Source organism: Carya illinoinensis, chromosome 1, assembly GCF_018687715.1.
Source record: "Carya illinoinensis cultivar Pawnee chromosome 1, C.illinoinensisPawnee_v1, whole genome shotgun sequence".
NCBI lineage: Eukaryota > Viridiplantae > Streptophyta > Magnoliopsida > Fagales > Juglandaceae > Carya > Carya illinoinensis.
This window is the reverse complement of record NC_056752.1, coordinates 37,772,541-37,791,868: the sequence shown is the minus strand read 5'-3', so window position 1 is coordinate 37,791,868 and position 19,328 is coordinate 37,772,541. Positions and strand designations below refer to the sequence as shown.

Genomic DNA, 19,328 nt, shown 5'->3' with positions numbered 1-19,328 from the left:
GCCAAATCTAATGCACACATTGCCCCCATTTATAAAAATAAGAAATAAATGCAAGTAGTATTAAAAGAGCAACAATCTGTAGGTAGGAAGTGATAGTACCTCAATCTTTACATTCACAAACCGCAGCCTCTTACCACGTCCAATAATTATAATTGGTTGATATCTGAATGAATGGGATTCCTTTGCATCAGTTTCTTCACTTAAACAGATAACCTTTCCACAACCATCATATGTGTATTCATCAATGCTTAAAGAATCTGCAACTAATTGTCTACTTGGGGACAGGTGCACCACATCTTCCTTCTGTTTGTAAACACGTTCACTGAGTACTATGCCATTTTTCCTACTCAGGGGATCATTGGTAGGGTCCATTGTTTCATCCCTTCCAGTTATTGCTCCCAAAGCAGGCACAAAAAACTCACCAACTGCAAGAAGAAAATCAGGTACTACAAGAACTCGAGGCTGCTGAACCCGAACCACAAATGATTGGGATGACTTCCGCCATCTGTAGTCCATCAAGAACATTGTTGGAACTAGCACATCAATGTCAAGCTCAGCTTCTGTGTTTGTTCTTGAAAAGCTGCCTTTATCCAAAAAATATGGAAAATTTCCAGGAGAAGCTTGTTTGGAAGCATCAGTGGATGATCCAAGCATCAGGCGCATCTCAGGTTTTATATCTGGGCGGATATCTAGAATGGAAAATTTGGGAATAGTTACATATAGGTCTGTTTCAGAGGACGATGTCATCCGATATGATACCCAAAGACCTTCCAGCTGAAAAACCAAACAAACAAGATAATTTAAAACATAGCAGCCAACGCTATGAAAAATAAATAGTACAAAGCACAGATACACACACACAGATGTATATATATAATCAAGATCAAGATTCATGTCAGTTGAATCAAGATAATTACTCACGGCAATTTGAGCTAGGGGTGACTCCTGAATGCCATTACACAACTCTAATAAGGCATGGTCAACTACAACCGCCACTGTCGTAACCGTATGTGAGAGTAGCATTTGACTACTTATGTTGACCTTGTCAGCCAGCATCCTCATGGTATCCTTTGAACCAGATTTCCTGCCTCGGAAGCTTGGAGGAAGCCTTGGCTCCTCACATAAGTTCATGTATGTACAATCCAGAATAACTTTGTATTCTTTGTCAGACATCACCCCATGCAATAAACCTACCTGCTCAAAAAATCACTCATACATATCAACCAAGGAATCATTTTTTGATGAGTAAAGAATCAACTAAAGAATCATAATCACAATCATCCCATAAAGTTTTTTTTTTTTTTCTTTAACTCAAAACATATGAGACCCTGAAAAGCTAACCAACCAAAACTGTATAAAATGCATCGATCTTAAATTTTGAATTTTAAGAGATATATTTAGAGTCGGTTGTAGAATAGATGATCCCACTTTGATCTCTAATCAAATTATTCAATCCATACAGCAAAAAAATATTTTCAGAAATGAAATGAGATAAAATCAAAAATATTAAAAAAAATATTGGAACCTGAAACATTGAAATAGGATTACATAAAAGATTCCACCCGACTCTCATCTAGTTCCTTTTCACTATAGTTTTTGAATTGCAGGCATGGATGCTATTATATGTTTTATGGAATAACTTGATAGAATAACTCAATTTTAATTAGGATTTTTTTTTTTTTTTGCATTGTAAATTATGTACCCCCTGAAGGCACAAAATTCATTTTGTCACACTGATGGTTGAGTGGATCTCTTGACAGAATGAATAATAAAGTTGAAACTTTTAGAAGATTACAATTGAAGTGCAACAAATTATAATTATGAGAATAAATTCAAATATCATATCAGGTTAGAATCCAGTCATGTCAGCCTCCTATTCCATGCTGTCAGTTTAAACCAAGAAAAAAATGAAAAAAAAAAAAAAAAGACTAATGGAACCCTTTGTTACTGCATAAATAAGCTTTATATTGTGTGTATATGCGCGCACAGGTGTGTATATTTAGATTGGTTATAATCAACCATTACATCGAATTAATATTTTTTTTTTTGTGTGATTTATCAATATAATTAAATAAAACCAAATTTGAGACAGATTTTTCATTACACTGATACATAATATGCCTTATAGCTAGCGAATGGTCTTCACCATCTTCACCAGAAACTTAGCACAAATGTTTACATCAGAAAATACAAGGAAAAAGAAAAGAAAATAGTGAGCCAGAGTCTCTTTGAAACACCACCACATGACCTTACACACACAGATTTCCCAAAAATTAGTCAGCTCAAGTCCAATACAAATCATAAGTATCATGGATAAATCTAATCAGAAAGAAACAATATCAATTAAGGTATAAATGAACCAAACAAAGACTGCAACCCTTAAAATAATAGACTTACTAAGGAATGACTCCGTTCTTCACCTTGAACCAATCACATCAAATTTAATCTAAAACCATATACTAAAAAGAACACACACAGGTTTGAACTCATTGTAATAAATAAAACTGACAGATCTAAAAAAGCAACCCAAATATATTTTAAATATGACAAATTAAATCACAAAAAATCATAATCATTGCCCACTGAAGAAACTATTGAGCCCAAAAAGTCACAGATTTTTCCACAAATTCTACTCTAGTAAGAAACCAGACTGGGATCATAATTTGTGGAAAAATAAAGCATATATATGTAAAAAAATTTAAAAAAAAAAAAAAAAAAAAAAAAAAAAAAAAAAAAAGAGAAGTGTTCCATACAAAAGGTTTCTTCCAGCACAGAAGCCCACAGATGTCAAGTAAATGCACAAGGCATATTATATACCAGAGAACTTCAGGTCTATACCATCTTCACGTGACACCATATAGAACAATGTAAACCATAATAGTATCAACACTGCCCCCCACACAAGGTATATTAAAGTTGTTTAAACCAACAAATGAAAAGAAAGAAAGTAACTATTTGATAAGAATCTCAAGTGCAAATACTACCTTCACTTCTAGTGAAAAGGTTGGAACTTTTCTAAACACATCTCTCAAACTTCGGCGCACATTAACATCAAATCCTTGGCCTTCCCTTATCATTGGTTTACCAATACTACCATTGATTCCTACAGACATGTTGATACCCAGAATCTGCAAAACAAGATGCCGGTGTGAACAATAGTGAAGTAAATCGATAATGTCAACACACTATGAAATAAAAAAGGATATGAACCTCAGCATGTAAAACATCAATACGGACAGCTGAAGGATCTTTCTCTGGGCTGCCATGCCAACTAAATTTATTTGTCACCTGCAGCTGGCCCAGATCAAGTTGAATGAAGCTGCAAAATACCAAAAGATTACACTCAACTAAACAGTAAGCCTACAAAAATTAACATCATGTAAAAAATTGCAAAGCTATTTTACCACGACTGTTAAATCAACCACAAAAGGAAAAATGAACCATAAGAAGGATAAAAAGGGGAAAAGAAAAGGGGTTCCTAATCAAAATAAATCTATACAACAAAGTTTAGCACTGCTAAATTTGTAGCTTAAGCTCAAATAGGCAGACAATTTAATACGATTTCCAAGCCATGCTCCTTGGACAGATTGAAATGATATAGCATATAATCTTTCAGTAAACATTATATTTTTGTATACATCTTTAAGCAAAACAGGAACTACAAGAGTTCATTGTCATGAAAAGATGTAGGAACTTGGGAGTTTCTGTTTCTGTTGAACTCAATAAAATAGGATTTTCAGAAATCTTTGTATAGAAATCCCAATCCCACCAATCAAAACTTAAAAAAAAGGTGGTCCTTCCAAATCACCCACGCAAGGAGTTATGTTTGAAACCCTTGTCATTGTCATCACAACCAAGACCACCATATTGAACCACCACCATCACCAACACAATGTTACACCAACATCATTGGCATCATTCATGGCTGCAGCAGTCACACCACCACCACCACCCATCATTAGCAGCTTCCATCTATTACCATACCCACAACAGCTGCTGCCGCCGCATTTTCCAACCACTACAGTCATCAATATCACCCAAAATACAAATTCATCGTTACTACGACAACCACCAACATCTAACTCATCACCTCTTCATTGCTATTAGCAACAACAAAACCTATTTGTCATCGCCTTCACCATTTTTAACAATAAAATTCATTCATTCCCATCAACTTAAGGTTTTTGGATAATTGGTGATTCAACATCGAATCACAGCAGTGATCCTGAATTCGAACAAAACTCCACTCGTTACATCTCATTTCGATTGAATATTTCACAAGTTGAACCCACTTATTGAGGAGTGTTAGGCCCACACATAAATGGATATAAGGATATTAAGTAAACAATTACGTTTAACTTTTGTTATCAACTTTAAAATTTGGGACAATTAGTAACTTAACCACGCCACCACCACCATTGTTGTCACCACCTCCACCAATACCAAGATCCCTGCGTCAAAAGTACTACATTACTCCAATTCACATACCTTCCAGATATTTATTTAATTTGTAAAATTTTCATGTGACACATTTCAACCTTTGAAACTAATACCTCTCTCTCTAAAACTCCCAGGTCGTAAATAGTCTCACTCAAATTGTATCTTGAAGTCTATCAAATTAGTATTATACAAGAAACAAGGCCAGATCTACGAACTCTTTGCTCATTGAATTTCTCGGAATGATGATTATTGGAGTGTCGAGTGAGAGGTCCAGCTTTAAAGCAGGAGATCCATCCATCTCATATTTCTGAATCAACCACTCAAAGTCTCCAACTTTATCCACAAGTTTGATTGCTTCTTCAGTACGTGGGGTAGCAAGATCCATAAAGTATGCTGTTATCTGCAGAAAGCATGTAATACAAATATCTTAAAAAAAAAGTTAAAAATCAAGGAAAAATTTTTCATAAGCACTTCAAATCACATAGAAACCATGAGAAACTTGAATGACAATAAATTAAAATACCTTGAGAATCATTAACACTGCTAAACATGGAAACTACGGAAATAATCACCAGTAGTTTTGTAATGTACCTCCTGAACAAACCTATAGAGGAACACAATGCGTACAGCAGAAAGTCTCCCACACAAGCTGTAATCATATCCTTCGTAATCATCATCTTCAACACTATAAGAATTGAATTGGAACTGGAAAAGAAAATGGAAGAAATAGTATTCTGAGAATAATTACTGTGAATATAAATATAGAAGAACAAAACCCACATCCTGCAATGCATCACTTGCTCAACAAAAACTGGGTAACAGACCTTAATAAGGGATTCAACCCCCGGGTTACGTATATCGCAAAGCCAACCCCAGCAGTGATCTGTTCCAAGAGACATGTCACGAAGTCTAAGATTTCCTAATGTGCCTTCAATCGAAAGAGAACTTGGGTGGACCTTGAAAAAGATAAAAGAAAACATGCAATTCAGAATATGGTACGGAAGATCACAGTGAAAAAAAAAACAAAAAGAAAACTGTTGTTGAACTATAGATGAAATTTAAAATCCACATTGGAGAAAACACCATAATATTTTGGAAGAGTAACTTAACTCTCAGAAACAATTCATATTAACAATATTGAAACAGGAAAGGCTGAAACAATTGACTACTGACAAGATCATAACCTTAATATCCAACAGGAAACTTTCTTGTACAAACATGGCAAGCTGGGAACCATCCTCCTTGTTAAGATATACAGAGACACTGTCAACATTCATGCCTAAGAAAAATACTACACGACCTTTACCGTAACCTAGCAACCCTTTAACATGTCCACTATATTCTGTCTTCTCCATGTTCATCAAAGATTCATCTTCTGAAGCTTTTGTCATATCTGTATTGCTTCCCATATGATTCCCAGCGCTTAAATCCAAGCCAAAACCAATTAAGGCAACAAGAGTGGGTCTGTTGCAAAAGAATTCTAGTTTGGACATTCGAATACTCATCTGAAAATATTCAATTGAAAAGATTAGTGTTACAAACTAATGTTATCAAGTCTAACTCAAAGTCCAAGATGCTCAGCTCAGGTACCTGTGTATCGACACCATCATAGTCAGGCGAGCCAGAACTCCTTGTCGAGAAGGTAACAGATACAAAATCTGAATTATCACTGCCCTCTGCCTCATAATAGATCTCACCAGAAATGCCCTTTCCCTTTCCCAGATCTTTTTCACGAGAGAAGGCTTCAGTGGACTTGAACAGAGCAGGATCGCTCATGTCCACCGTCGTTCCACAATGACCCACATCAATATTTGGTGAATAAATGCTGATATCTGACAAAGACATAAAATCTGGCAAAGCATCCTTGAAAATGTCGTCATTCTCAGGAAGTAATAAAGACGTTTCCCTTGGATGAGGATCCAATGAGCCAGGGGAAGCAGCCGATTTGTCATTTTTCTCAACTGAACAAGCTAGATACTGTGGACTTGAAGAGAGATGACCTTGAAGCTCATCTTTAATCTTTAAGGAGTGTAGCTTCATCTTGACTGTAAGGTCGGCCATGCAACGAACTACGTAAACCTGTAATATAAAATGACTAAATATTCAATGGAAAAATATATGATAATTGAAGAATCAGCTGTACTTGTAAATGGTTAGACAAAAAGTTTGTTAAGCCCAAAAAACTTCTCAACTTCAATAAGCTACATATGAACTCCAGTTGTGCACATCAAATATAAGGCTAACACATCTTATGGGAGATATTTATATGGACACACAGCCCCTTGAGGAACAGAAAGAGCTTCAATAAGAAACATCAAGCAATGATTTCTCAAATTTTTATATCACCCAAACAAATCTAGCAAGAACAGATTGGTTTGGCTCTACAGATGGCAGGGCTGGTCTGAGAGGAGAAGGCACTCAATCTCATTACCAAGAAAGCTCTCTCCAGAAACATGTCGTATCCAGTTTGGATTGATACAGAGAGATTAATTTGAGATATTGTACATCCCAACACTAAGGAACCTGCTTGCCCCCATCCATCTGTCCCACAAGGCTGGCTTGGTGTTCAGATTGGGAAGCTATATTGAGGAACCTTGTCCCTCCATTTTCCCACTACACTTCTCTAGAATCATGTCCCTTCTTTTGCAGTATTGTTAGCTGGCTAGCAAAACAATGAAAACCGACTTCACCAGTTTGTAAGGCATGAAGAAAGGGACTCAGTAAAACAATAGAATATAGCTAAATATCATGGATTTTAGAAGAATTAACAGGATTGAAGAGATATTTTATTCCAGTATTCGTACATGAATCAACAGATTAAAACCCCAAGTTCTTTATTTTTTATGCAAGACCCATCTGTTCTACTTGTCTCCTGCATGAAATCTAGGACTCGGCTACCGGGCTACACCCATTCTCTTCTTAAAAATGAAATTGACAGAATTTCCTCTGAACGCCCCATGTGTTACTTCCGTCCAATTATGGAAGAGACAAGAACATCACATTATTCAAGTTAAAACTTTTCAAGTGTGTCAACAGAGAAACCTTTTTCTGGTTAGGTGTATGTAATGTATACTTCATGTGTGCTTGGGTTCCCTTTTTGAGTTTTAATAAAAGATTTCACTTATAAAAAGGAAAAGTTTGTCAGCAGAGAAACAAAAGATACTGAAATAAAAGGCGCTATACAAACCTTGCCCCCACCAGCAAGAACCTCAAGAATTAGAGTCTCATCAAGCTTCTCGTCAACTATATCTCCAGTCTGCATAATTATATGAAATACAAAATTACACAATTGTAAGTCTTAAAGCAATGAAAATTAGCTAGTAGTTAACGATTTGCTAATATAACCTAAACCATACGGGAGGTGAATGAAGTCCCTAAAGATACCTTGAAACACAAAACCTTTAACTGTCATACTAATGAATAAATAAATGCACCTGCTAACCTTTCCGTATACAAATAACTTTGTTTCTACCAATGCCCCATTAATGACAAGGTCCGCTACTTTTGAATTTGAGGACTGAGGCTCACCAAGCACAGCTTGAACATTGCTTCTTTCTCCAAGTAAATCAACAGATGGAGGTGCCTACATGCAGCAGAAATACATATTTACCTTAATGATAATCACCAAAAACCGAATAATGAAAAGCTGGATTTAAAATGATTACAGAGGCTTGATAAGTGGCCTGAATAAGTCCTTTCAACCAGATGACTTTTTCCTCCTCGTTGGAAAACAATACAACCCAGGTACTAGAAGATTCCAAAGCCTGGAAAATAAAAGTTAAAGCATCAGTTTTTCACTTACATAGATGAAAACAAATGCCAGATCCATGCCCAAATTAGAGGAAATAATAGGTATAATAAATTGTTTTGTAATCCAACACAAATAGCATTTTGCCACACGTGGTAATAAAGTATGCAAAAATTTCAGGGCACATTGAATCACATGATACCTCATATATTGTCTAATTGCATTAAACAAAAGATTTTTTTATAGTTAACTTTTGAACAATAGGTTTCCACAAAAAGAATAAAAAAGTAATCTCCATCAGAAGCAAAAACTACATAGTTGAAATCTGTGGCAGAACTAGCAATTTTCTTGAGGGGGGACCAAATTTTCTAATGTGCGACACATTAAAATTCAAAACTCATAAAAACATATATATAAAATTAGATCTCGATAATTTGCAATTTACACGTAGAAATAAAATTCTAAACATACATCTTAATATATGTTTCAGATTTTTTACGATAATGTTTCACGAAATAATATTCATCCATTATTATTTTTATAATAAAATATTTAGAATTTATTTGCTTCATATAAACTATCAAGTGATCTTTGAGAATATCATCTTTCATTCTAGTATGTAAGCTAATTTATTAAGTTTCATGTAAACTCTAGATATTTTCGTGTCACATTAAGTATATAATACTATAATACAGACCTTCAATAAGTTTTTTCTTATTCAATGAAGTCTAGAGGATAAAACCTCTCAACTATTTTCCATATAGATCACCAACCTTAAATGATTTTTGTTGTATTTTTACTTTGGATTCTATATTAAGAAGCCTAATATTGTATAACAAAAAACTTTGGGATTTATATTAATAAGTTTATTATTTCTCCTAAACATAGTTTTGATTTAATTTTGGTGAGACCACACTCTTGAAAATAAATAATCTATAGAAATTATACAAAATTATGAGATTATAGGAAAAAAATTGGAGACATTTCTACGTATATTGAAATTTTATAAAATTTTGTAGAGCATATGGAGATTATAATTTTTTTTTTTTTGGGAGGGGGGGGGGGGGGGAGGGGGGCATTTTCTATATTTATAAAATTATGATTAAAAATTAGCGTATATTTTGATTTTTCAAAAAATTAGGCCCGCCACTGGTTGAAACCTCCAGTTAAGTCAAACTAATCAAAATCAGTATCAATGGGGCCCCAAAAGATAAAAAAAGAAAAAATCAAATCTACTAAATGGCTAACTTTCAAGATCGAGAAGGAAAACTGAAATATTTGCTTAGAATATTATGTAAACAATAAACAACTGGACATGTGAAGGTTCATGTATATATGTGTCTGTGTGTTGTACTAACCGAAAGACACCATACCGTTAGTGTCTGAAGTAAGGCATGCAAAGTATAAAAAACAGCACCTCTTAAAACTTTAAAATAAAAATCTAAAAAACAACAATAATTTTGATTCATACAAAGAAAATGTCAAACCATATTACTTAAAAGAACTAAGCTTACCTTCTGAATGTCCATTCCCCTGAAACTCACGGCAAGACAAAACCGCGCACCACCAACATTTGTTGGAGGAACTTCATGCACTTGTCTGCCAGCCATGCTGCAACACCCCAAAAATGAAATACAACTGATTAGGTCTCTTAAAATTCCAAAAAGAAGATATTTACCAAAGGGAAAGGATCATCCAATAAAAAATTGTGAGGATTGTTGGAATACATAATTGTAATTAAATGTATAGTATGAGGGTATAATGGTCACTACTTGTATATGTATAGTTGGATATTCATTAATAAAAAAACAACACAGTATTCTCTCTCTCTCTCTTGTTTATCGACTACATGGTATCAGAGAAGTGAGTGGTCGGTTGTGGTTGTACGAAGGAGTTAGTGGTGTTTTTCCGGTGGGTGCTGGCGGTTGTCGTTGGTTGTTGGTGGTGTTGTGAAGTTTTGGCTGAAGTTTCGGCCGGCAGCTCCTTCCGAACTGTTTTTCCAGTGACATAAGGGGTTATCTCTGGTAATGGACACCGGAATCGAGGTCGCCGGCGTCCTTTGTCCACTCCGGTGAGTTTTTGTCTCCATCAGCTGCCGGAAGGACTGTGTATCACCGGCCAGAGGAAGAGTCCAGGTATGTTTGGCTGCAAGTTTTTGGCTATTCCTGGTGTGTTCTGCTATCCTATCCGTGGTTGTGCATGCCCCCAATCTGGAATAAGAACCTATTCCTATCTGGAATAGCACTTGTTTGGCATCAGGGTTAGGAATAACTTATTCCGGGTTAGGAATAACTTATTCGCGTTTTCTTATTTATTCTTGAATCCGATACGCCCGAATCCTGTACCGGCCGATACAGGCCAAAACAGGCCGGTTCAGACCGATACAGGCCGAAACAGACAGAAACAGGGCCGATACAGACAGAAACAGGCCGGTTCAGGTCCTAAAATTGGCTGTTCTGACCGGTATAGACTGTTTTTGACCCGTACAGATCCGAGATTTGGGTTGTTAAGCTGGTTTCCATTTTTCCAGCATGTATTTGTTCGTTTTTTGATCCATACTCTCGTATTTTTCTCCATGGAAGCTAAGTTTGAATCATTATCTATTGCACCAAACGTTAACATGCCTATGACTACGGTGAACTTGAATGGAAAGAACTACATACTATGGTCAAAATCTGTTGAAATGTTCTTGAAAGGTAAAGGTCTTCGTCGTACCCACTTGGTTGATTCAATGCCTGAGTCAACTAGTTCTACCTTTGCTCAATGGGAGCAAGAAGATGCTCAAATCTGCTCCTTGATGTTGACTAGTATTGAGCCTAATATTTGTGCTAGTTTAGTACACTTTGACACTGCTCAGGAGATATGGAGGCATCTCAAACAGATGAACTCGGGTGTTGGAAACACAACTCGTATTTATGAGTTGTGTCAACAATTTTTGGATTGGAACATGGTGCTTTGGGTCTAGAAGAGTATTACTCTAAAGTGATGGGTATATGTGAAGATCCCAAAATTTATCAACCTATCACTTCTGATGTTTCAATTATGCTAAAACAACGTGAAGAGTTCAACGTTGTTCGGTTTCTAGTTGGCCTAAAACCTGAGTATGAGTCGGTTCGCTCTCAAATTCTGGCAAGCCCACAGCTCCCCTCATTTCCTGATGTGTTCTCCCAACTCTAGAGAGCCATATTATCTGGACCTGGATCTCAGTTATCTTCTGACCAGAGTAATGAGAGATCCGCTTTAGTTGCCTCTTATGTTGCTCCTGGTGGGCATGGAGGCTGGGGTGGTAGAGGTGCACGTGGGGGACGTGATGCCAGAGGTAACCGTACTCGAGGTCGTGAATCTCGTAAGTGCACCCATTGTGGTCGCACTAACCACTCGGTGGACTATTGTTGGGATCTACATGGGAGACCATCTGGGTCCGCTAATCAGGCCATTTGCCAAGACTCTACATCACAGGCAACGAGTTCCAACTTGCCTCCAGAGATGATCAGCATATCGAAGGATGAGTATGATCAATTTTTAGTTACACGAGCGGCTTTATCTTCTAGAGCTACTCTTACCCAACCAGGTACAGCATCCACATGTCTTGTCTCATCTATCCAAAATCCATGGATCATCGATTCAGGAGCTAATGAACATCTAACTGGTTTGTCTCATTCCTTATCTGAGTTAGGTACTATGTCATTTCCCAAGAGTGCTACTCTTGCTAAAGTTACAGGCATTGGATCCACCAAGCTCACTGAGTCTATATCCCTGTCATCTGTTCTATAGGCTCCTAGTTTTCCCTTTAGCTTGCTGTCCATTAGTAAAATCACTCAAAACCTTCAATGTTCTGTGATATTTTTTCTTTCTGTATGTATCATTCAGGATCTCAAGACGGGGAAGAAGATTGGTACGGGGCATGAAACTGGTGGTCTGTATTACCTCGACGTCGACCAGTCACCCACTCGAGCCCTCACTTCCTCCTCCGCTTTTGAATGGCATTACCGTCTTGGACACCCATCCCTTTCTCTTTTGAAACGTCAAGTTAGGGATCTTGGAAATGTGTCACCCTTTCCTTGTGAAGCATGTCAACTTAGTAAACACCACCGTGTGTCTTTTGTACCTCGAGTTGATAATCGAACATCTTCTTCTTTTGCATTGGTTCATTCTGATATATGGGGACCATTCAACATTGTATCAAACAAGTTTCAATATTTTGTTACATTTGTTGATGACTATTCTCGTATGACATGGTTATTTCTGATGAAAGCAAGATCTGAACTCCTTTCCATATTCAAAGTCTTTCGAAAAGAAATTAAAACTCAATTTGGACAAAAAGTTCAAGTTTTGCGTTCTGACAATGCTAAAGAATATCAATCTAATACCTTTGCTGCTTACTTAAGCAATAAGGGAATTGTTCATCAAATTGCATGTTCTTACACACCCCAACAAAATGGTTTGCTGAACGTAAAAATCGTCATTTGTTAGATGTAACTCGAGCACTTTTACTGCACATGCATGTTCCTAAACGTTTTTGGAGTAATGGTATTCTTACTGCGTGTCACCTTATCAATCGTATGCCTTCATCTGTCCTCGATGGCTCCTCTCCCTTCTCCCAGGCTTTGATAAGCTTGATCCAAGTGCTACTAAGTGTTTCTTTGTTGGTTATTCCCGAACACAAAAAGGATATCGCTGCTATAGTCCTGCTCTTCGACGCTACTTCACAAGTGCTGATGTCACATTTTTTGAGTCCATATCCTATTTCTCAGACATGTCTTCGGTTGTTGAGTGTGATCCTCTACCATTACCTACTCTAACCCTTTCTCCTCCACAGTCCCCACTATTACCCAACCTCCTTTAGTGCCTTCTCTTGTCCCTCTACAGGTGTACTCGCGTCGCTCACGGACCCCGGCTCCCTTGCCTCCACCAACTTTGTCTCCGTCTTCAGACCCTGAGTTACTCAGTGCTTCAGAATCTCCACCTATTGCTCTCCGAAAAGGTACTCGTTCTTGTGTTACTCAACATCCGATTAGCCAATATGTCTCCTGTCATGCATTATCTCCATCTTTTTCATCTTTCACTTCTCAACTGTCAAAAGTTTCTGTTCCTAAGTCAGTTCAGGATGCTTTATTTGATCCGGGATGGAGGACAGCCATGGAAAATGAAATGGATGCTCTTCACCATAATGGGACATGGGATCTTGTTCCTTTGCCGTCGGGAAAACAATCTGTTGGCTGTAGATGGGTATACACAGTCAAATTCCATCCTACTAGCATTGTGGAACATCTGAAAGCTCGCTTGGTAGCTAAGGGTTACACTCAAATTTATGGCATTGATTACGACGAGACTTTCTCCCGTTGCCAAAATTTCATCTGTTCGGGTATTGATCTCTCTTGCTACTAATTTGGATTGGCCCTTATTTCAGTTGGATGTTAAAAATGCATTCCTACATGGTGACTTAAATGAGGAAGTGTATATGGACCACCTGGTTTTGTTGCTCAGGAGGAGTGTCGAGATACAGTTTGCAAGTTAAAAAAGGCATTATATGGTTTGAAACAATCTCCTCGAGCATGGTTTGGGAGGTTCTCTGATAGTGTATTGGCATTTGATCTTCATAGATGCCAAACAGACCACTCGGTATTTCATATGCATAGTGATGCAGGTCATATCTTATTGATTGTATATGTAGATGATATTGTAATTACTGGGAGTGATTCAGCTGGAATCGCCAGACTGAAACAATTTTTACATGATCAGTTTTAGACAAAAGACTTGGGTAAACTTAGATACTTTCTTGGAATCGAAGTTAGTAGATCTAAAAAGGGTATCAACCTATCTCAGAGAAAATATGTGCCTGATCTTTTGGAAGAAACTGGCATGTTGGGTGCACAGCCTATTGACACTCCTATGGATCCAAATCGTAAACTCTTGAAAGAGGAAGGTGAGTTGTTTGGAGATCCAGGTCGGTATCAAAGACTTGTTGGAAAATTAAATTATCTGACTATCACGAGACCTGATATTTCTTATGCAGTAAGTGTACTGAGCCAATTTCTACAAACGCCTAGGGTCTCACATTGGGATGCTGTAACCCATATTTTTCGGTATCTTAAGCGAGCTCCTGGCCTTGGGTTCTTGTATAGACCAAATGGGCATCTTAGAACTGAAGCTTTTTCAGATGCTGATTGGGCAGGATCTCCTTCAGATAGAAGATCGACTACTGGATATTGTACCTTTGTAGGAGGTAATTTGGTTACATGGAAGAGTAAGAAGCAAACAGTAGTAGCTCGATCTAGTGCAGAGGCCGAATACAGAGCAATGGCTCACACTACTAGTGAGCTGACATGGTTGCAACACTTTCTTCATGAGATTGGGTTTCCAGCTCCTATCCCCCTTCAGTTATTTTGTGATAATCAAGCTGCAGTACATATTGCAACTAATCCTGTATTCCATGAGAGGACTAAACACATTGAGATTGATTGTCACTTCATTCGAGATAAGATATTCAGTGGTGATATCTCTACACCCTTTGTGAAGTCTACTGATCAACTTGCAAATGTGTTTACCAAACCACTTTGTCATAGTCGGCTAAAGTTTATTTGTTCCAAGCTAGGTTTATATGATATATATGCCCCAGCTTGAGGGGGAGTGTTGGAATACATAATTGTAATTAAATGTATAGTATGAGGGTATAATGGCCACTACTTGTATATATATAGTTGGATATTCATTAATAAAAAAACAACACAGTATTCTCTCTCTCTCTTGTTTATCGACTACAAGGATAAAAGTACCTAAAGGTTAAGAAGATCAGATCACAAAGAGCAGAGAAGAATCAATATCCAAGAAACACAAGGAAAAGGAAAATGAAAACCTTGTGCATCGCTGGTAGCTCTGGGACTTTTCCGACTCCAAAACATAAAGATATAACCCTGACAACACCAGAAAGCATGGTTGCCAAGTAGCCACAGAATTGCCAATTCCCTAAAAGAAGAAATTTATATCAGGAATGATTGAAATGAGATACACGAGGTGAATATCCAACCTGCTTGTATCCCTTGGAATTGAAAATATACCTTCCAAACTAGGATTCTAGCATCAATAGCAAGATCTGCAGGACTCCAAGGAGCAAGTTCCGCTTGAAAATGATCAACTGTAGGCTGACTGCCAGTTTCCATTGTGCCATACAATATTTTAATCAATTCCATGAGTCTGCAATATCTTGCGGGTGAAAAGTGAATACCAAGGTTTGGCACTTGAATAGAAATGCGAGTTGACGGGCAACTCGGGTGAGGTACTTTGATCTTCGATAATAATATACAAAAGTGTGTTAGCATGACTCCTCATCACTAAAAATGGCATAAAAAGAAACCCATATACCAATCATTATTTGGAAAAAAAAAAATGGCTATACCTGATCAATAAGTACTGCCATCCCACACCTATCAACCAGGGGACAGAAATTATCAGCTTCTTCTGGCATGGAAGATACAATTTGCTGATTACTGTGGTTTTGTGAGACCAAAGTGCAGTTCTGATGTTTAATACCACAATCTGTAAAGAAAGCAGCAATGTCTCTTCCAGATATAAAAAAACGAGTATACATATTATGCCTCGCTTCATCCGACTGACATTCCTGCAATAATGAATAATCGTTTCAGGCAAAGTAAATCCAACTAAGAGCAATAAAAGAAGTCCAATTAAATATGCGTACCTTGGTATACAACGTGAAATGACCAAAATCCAAGAGAAAATGGCTGTCGCATATGGAAGAGCCACAAATTCTTATAGGAATTATAACTTTTGGAGCATCAAAATCAATGTCAAGAGCAAACCTGAGACAACAAGCAGAATCAGAAACGGACTGAGTGCAAATATGGCCTTAGATAGGATATAAAAGAGATATGTATCCGATCCCAATTGTTTTGAGTTAAGGCTCAGTCAAAATAAATAAAGGATATACCAATTGGAATAAAAAAAATTGAAAAAAAAACCAACTATGAAGAAACTAAGTTCAACTGAATGATGTGTGCTTAAATAACCAAATCAATTAACAGAGCAAATACACACAGAAATTCATAACGTCTTAACCTGCTCTTTTCTTCTAAAACCATTTGAATTTGCTCTTGCGCCCTGCGAGTCACTTTCTCAATCTTCATCTGCTCTTAGATATATGAGTATTAGTTCAACTATTACTTAGTACCATCTTAAACACTTTGAAACACATACTGACATCATTACCTGCAAAGCAGTTGCAGTTTCCAATGCAACAGTAGGACTAACTGCATTACTTCTCCTCACAAACTCGAAAAAGCGAGCACAACTTTCCATCAAAACCTGCAAACCCATAGGGATTTAGAAAGTTTCATATGATAGGGACAGTAAGACGGTGGGAGAGGGAAAAGAGAGAATGAAAAGTGACGAACAAATCTGCAAGGCACATCTGTGCATATTAAACATTACCAGCAGACATTAGAGATGAACAAAAGTACCTTGAAAAACTATGAGTTGTTTACAGAACAAGATTCATAGACAACATAAAAACTAAGCCACATAAACAGCGGACAAGAAAAAAATGATCTTTTCCCCACCTAGCTCTGTTACCATCCAACTAAAAGGTAGCAACTTGAAAGATTAGAGATGTTAATGGCTTTCCATGTTTTCTTCTAATTATACAAATGAGATTTGCGGATTTTGTCAGAAAAAAGGGCTTTATTGTGCACGTAAAGTTCAGAATGAGCTCATATAGGAGATTTCTGGAGTGAGATCTGATACTAAGCCCCTCGTTCATTTTCACAAAAATTTTCATCTCATCTAATCTTTACAATTTTTCCAAATTTCCACATAAAATAAAATAAACAATTCAACTTTTTCAAATCCCAATACAAAAATAATATTAAAACAATATATTCTAATAATATTTTATTCAACTTTCAACTTTAATCTCAACTATCTTATTTCATATCTGAAAACAAACGAGGACTAAGTAACTACATTGTTAGATTCACATATCACTCTTAGTTCCTCCTTCGATAACTATGCAATTACCGTAACATGGCAGGGAGAGATAGTAGCTGAAAGCCTCCAGTCAACATTCTCCCCAACCGGTGAGTGTACAAAACTAGCAGCTAATGCGTTCACCTTCTGCTCATTACAGACACTCTGCAAAGCAAATGCTGAAAACATGTAAGTGCACCAAAACAATACATATTTCAATATAGAGCTCTATAGAACTTTTAACTACCGCATCAGTTTTATCTCCACAAATAATAAGAATAAAAGAACTACAGGAAAAATTTTAGAAAATGTAGCAAAGAACAATAAAGGTTGCAAGCAGTACAATTGGATGCATTTACAAACTGATAACCATACAGAAACTCAAGCAACATTTTCAGAGCACCGCCAGTCTAAAACACTTCTATTGCGTCAGACTTAAAAATCTTGACATTATAACAAAACAAACCTGTGCAAGTGAGCCTTCGGGTGCCGATAAACCATAGAATCTCAATAACACATCGCAGTGTTTACTGCGATGTTTAAACTTGGTAGACACATGAAGTTGTTCGAATCTGCCACAAACAATTTCAGTCTGATTTATGTCGATGATCCTAGCAGCAGCCTGTCCGATTGATACAGTTACCAAAAACTGGATCATATTCTGCATGTCCTTTCCTGAATGTGATATCAACTCGTCGTCTGGCTGATGACTCAATAAATTATTGATTGCCTGCCATTCCTCTTTAGTCAGTCCTTCCTTTGTTATCTGTAGACCCTCAGAAGCATCCCCCACAGAGTCATCCTCAGAGTCTGCACGCCTGAGATGTTAAAAAACTCATATAAATAGCCATGTACATAAGAAAGCAGGCAACAAACAGAAGTTTCAGTGAAGCAAAAAGTGAAGAAATTAGGAACTGCACATAGCCAAAGAAACAATCACAGGGCAATACAATTTATATTCAAGAAATAGGTAGTAACATCAGGTTCCCCTCATACCATCTAAATGAAAGCCAGCTTCTCCTTTTGAGCCTCCTCTGCTCAGCTGCTTCCTTCAATTTCACAGATTCAACCTTGGCATGCGCAAGTAACCTATACATGCATAATCAAGAAATCAGAAAATAAATCTAAGACTATTCTTTTTTTATGGAGAAAAAATCAAAGGTATGAACATTACAAGTAAAACCTTGAGAGGCCCCTAAATAAAAGGGAGAAAGAAGAAGAAACTCTTGTAAAAAATAACAAGCATATCTAACATTTTTCATCAGCAGCAAAAGATATTATAGAAGCACATACACATGATCTATACGAAAAAGTACACAAAAAGGAAAATGAAACAGAAAAGACCTCCCCCCCCCCCCCCCCAAAAAAAAAAAAAAACAACATGGAGGAAGATTTTATTAAGAGACTTAGAATGCAGATGCCAACACTTGAATAACTTTCTTAAAAACGCTTCTCTTAGTACACATATCCTTAGTCATGCATCAAGGAACCTTGTAAAGTTGAGGGAACAAAATCCCTTCCAAACCATCTTCTCTTATAGTGCATATTTAGAAGGTAGTATGATAAAACCAAGCCAATTCTGAAACCCAAAAACAATCACCATATCTTTAGAAAGCATGAAAGCAAAAAAAAACTGAGCAATAATAATTTTATTACATTCATTTTCTTTCTTGGCCAGCAACACATTTGGCACACAAAATTAAAGCATGAGACACTCCAGATGCCATAGAGGTTCATTATTATATTAGAACACATGAAACCTACCGTATCTCCCATTTGTCCAAAATTACTACTCCTATATGAATTGTTGCAGTGATGCTCTTCCACATCAAACTTTGTTCCTCCACCTACTAACCATATTATAGAGGAAAAGCTGGAACAAATACCGAGGCTATTGAAAGAAGGAAAAGAAAAGGCCAAAGTTCCCAATTTGATGGCAAGTATAAAGAGAGGATTTGAATAAATGCAGAGGTGAGTTGTGAACAATTCAAACCCAACAATTGGTGGGCCATGAATTAAAAAAGGTTGGTTAAACCCAGCAACCAATGAAGGCACCTCTTTCATCATTTTTGGCAGTAAAGTTTCCATCTCCAAGGAATTCACTTTGATCCCCTATCCAAAAAATTCGCAATTCACCCTTTGGGACTTTGATTCTCAAATA

The 19,328-nt window shown here is 37.0% G+C and overlaps 1 protein-coding gene across 2 annotated transcripts in view; it reads right to left on the bottom strand.

Moving 5' to 3' along the window:
- Positions 1-19,328, bottom strand: part of LOC122317403 — an 81,730-nt gene that overhangs the window by 35,599 nt on the left and 26,803 nt on the right. For both annotated transcript variants that reach the window (XM_043134496.1, XM_043134488.1), the window contains exons 13-34: positions 18,164-18,256; positions 17,634-17,985; positions 17,219-17,332; positions 16,412-16,507; positions 16,262-16,329; positions 15,885-16,005; positions 15,585-15,806; positions 15,247-15,474; positions 15,045-15,154; positions 9,703-9,799; positions 8,106-8,204; positions 7,883-8,023; positions 7,628-7,696; positions 6,031-6,519; positions 5,625-5,945; positions 5,265-5,396; positions 5,032-5,145; positions 4,656-4,840; positions 3,211-3,319; positions 2,985-3,128; positions 922-1,194; positions 100-774 (exon numbers count right to left, since the gene is read on the bottom strand). In XM_043134496.1, coding sequence (XP_042990430.1) covers positions 100-774; positions 922-1,194; positions 2,985-3,128; positions 3,211-3,319; positions 4,656-4,840; positions 5,032-5,145; positions 5,265-5,396; positions 5,625-5,945; positions 6,031-6,519; positions 7,628-7,696; positions 7,883-8,023; positions 8,106-8,204; positions 9,703-9,799; positions 15,045-15,154; positions 15,247-15,474; positions 15,585-15,806; positions 15,885-16,005; positions 16,262-16,329; positions 16,412-16,507; positions 17,219-17,332; positions 17,634-17,985; positions 18,164-18,256 — 4,252 coding nt within the window. The remainder of the gene's footprint in view (positions 1-99; positions 775-921; positions 1,195-2,984; positions 3,129-3,210; positions 3,320-4,655; positions 4,841-5,031; positions 5,146-5,264; positions 5,397-5,624; positions 5,946-6,030; positions 6,520-7,627; positions 7,697-7,882; positions 8,024-8,105; positions 8,205-9,702; positions 9,800-15,044; positions 15,155-15,246; positions 15,475-15,584; positions 15,807-15,884; positions 16,006-16,261; positions 16,330-16,411; positions 16,508-17,218; positions 17,333-17,633; positions 17,986-18,163; positions 18,257-19,328) is intronic.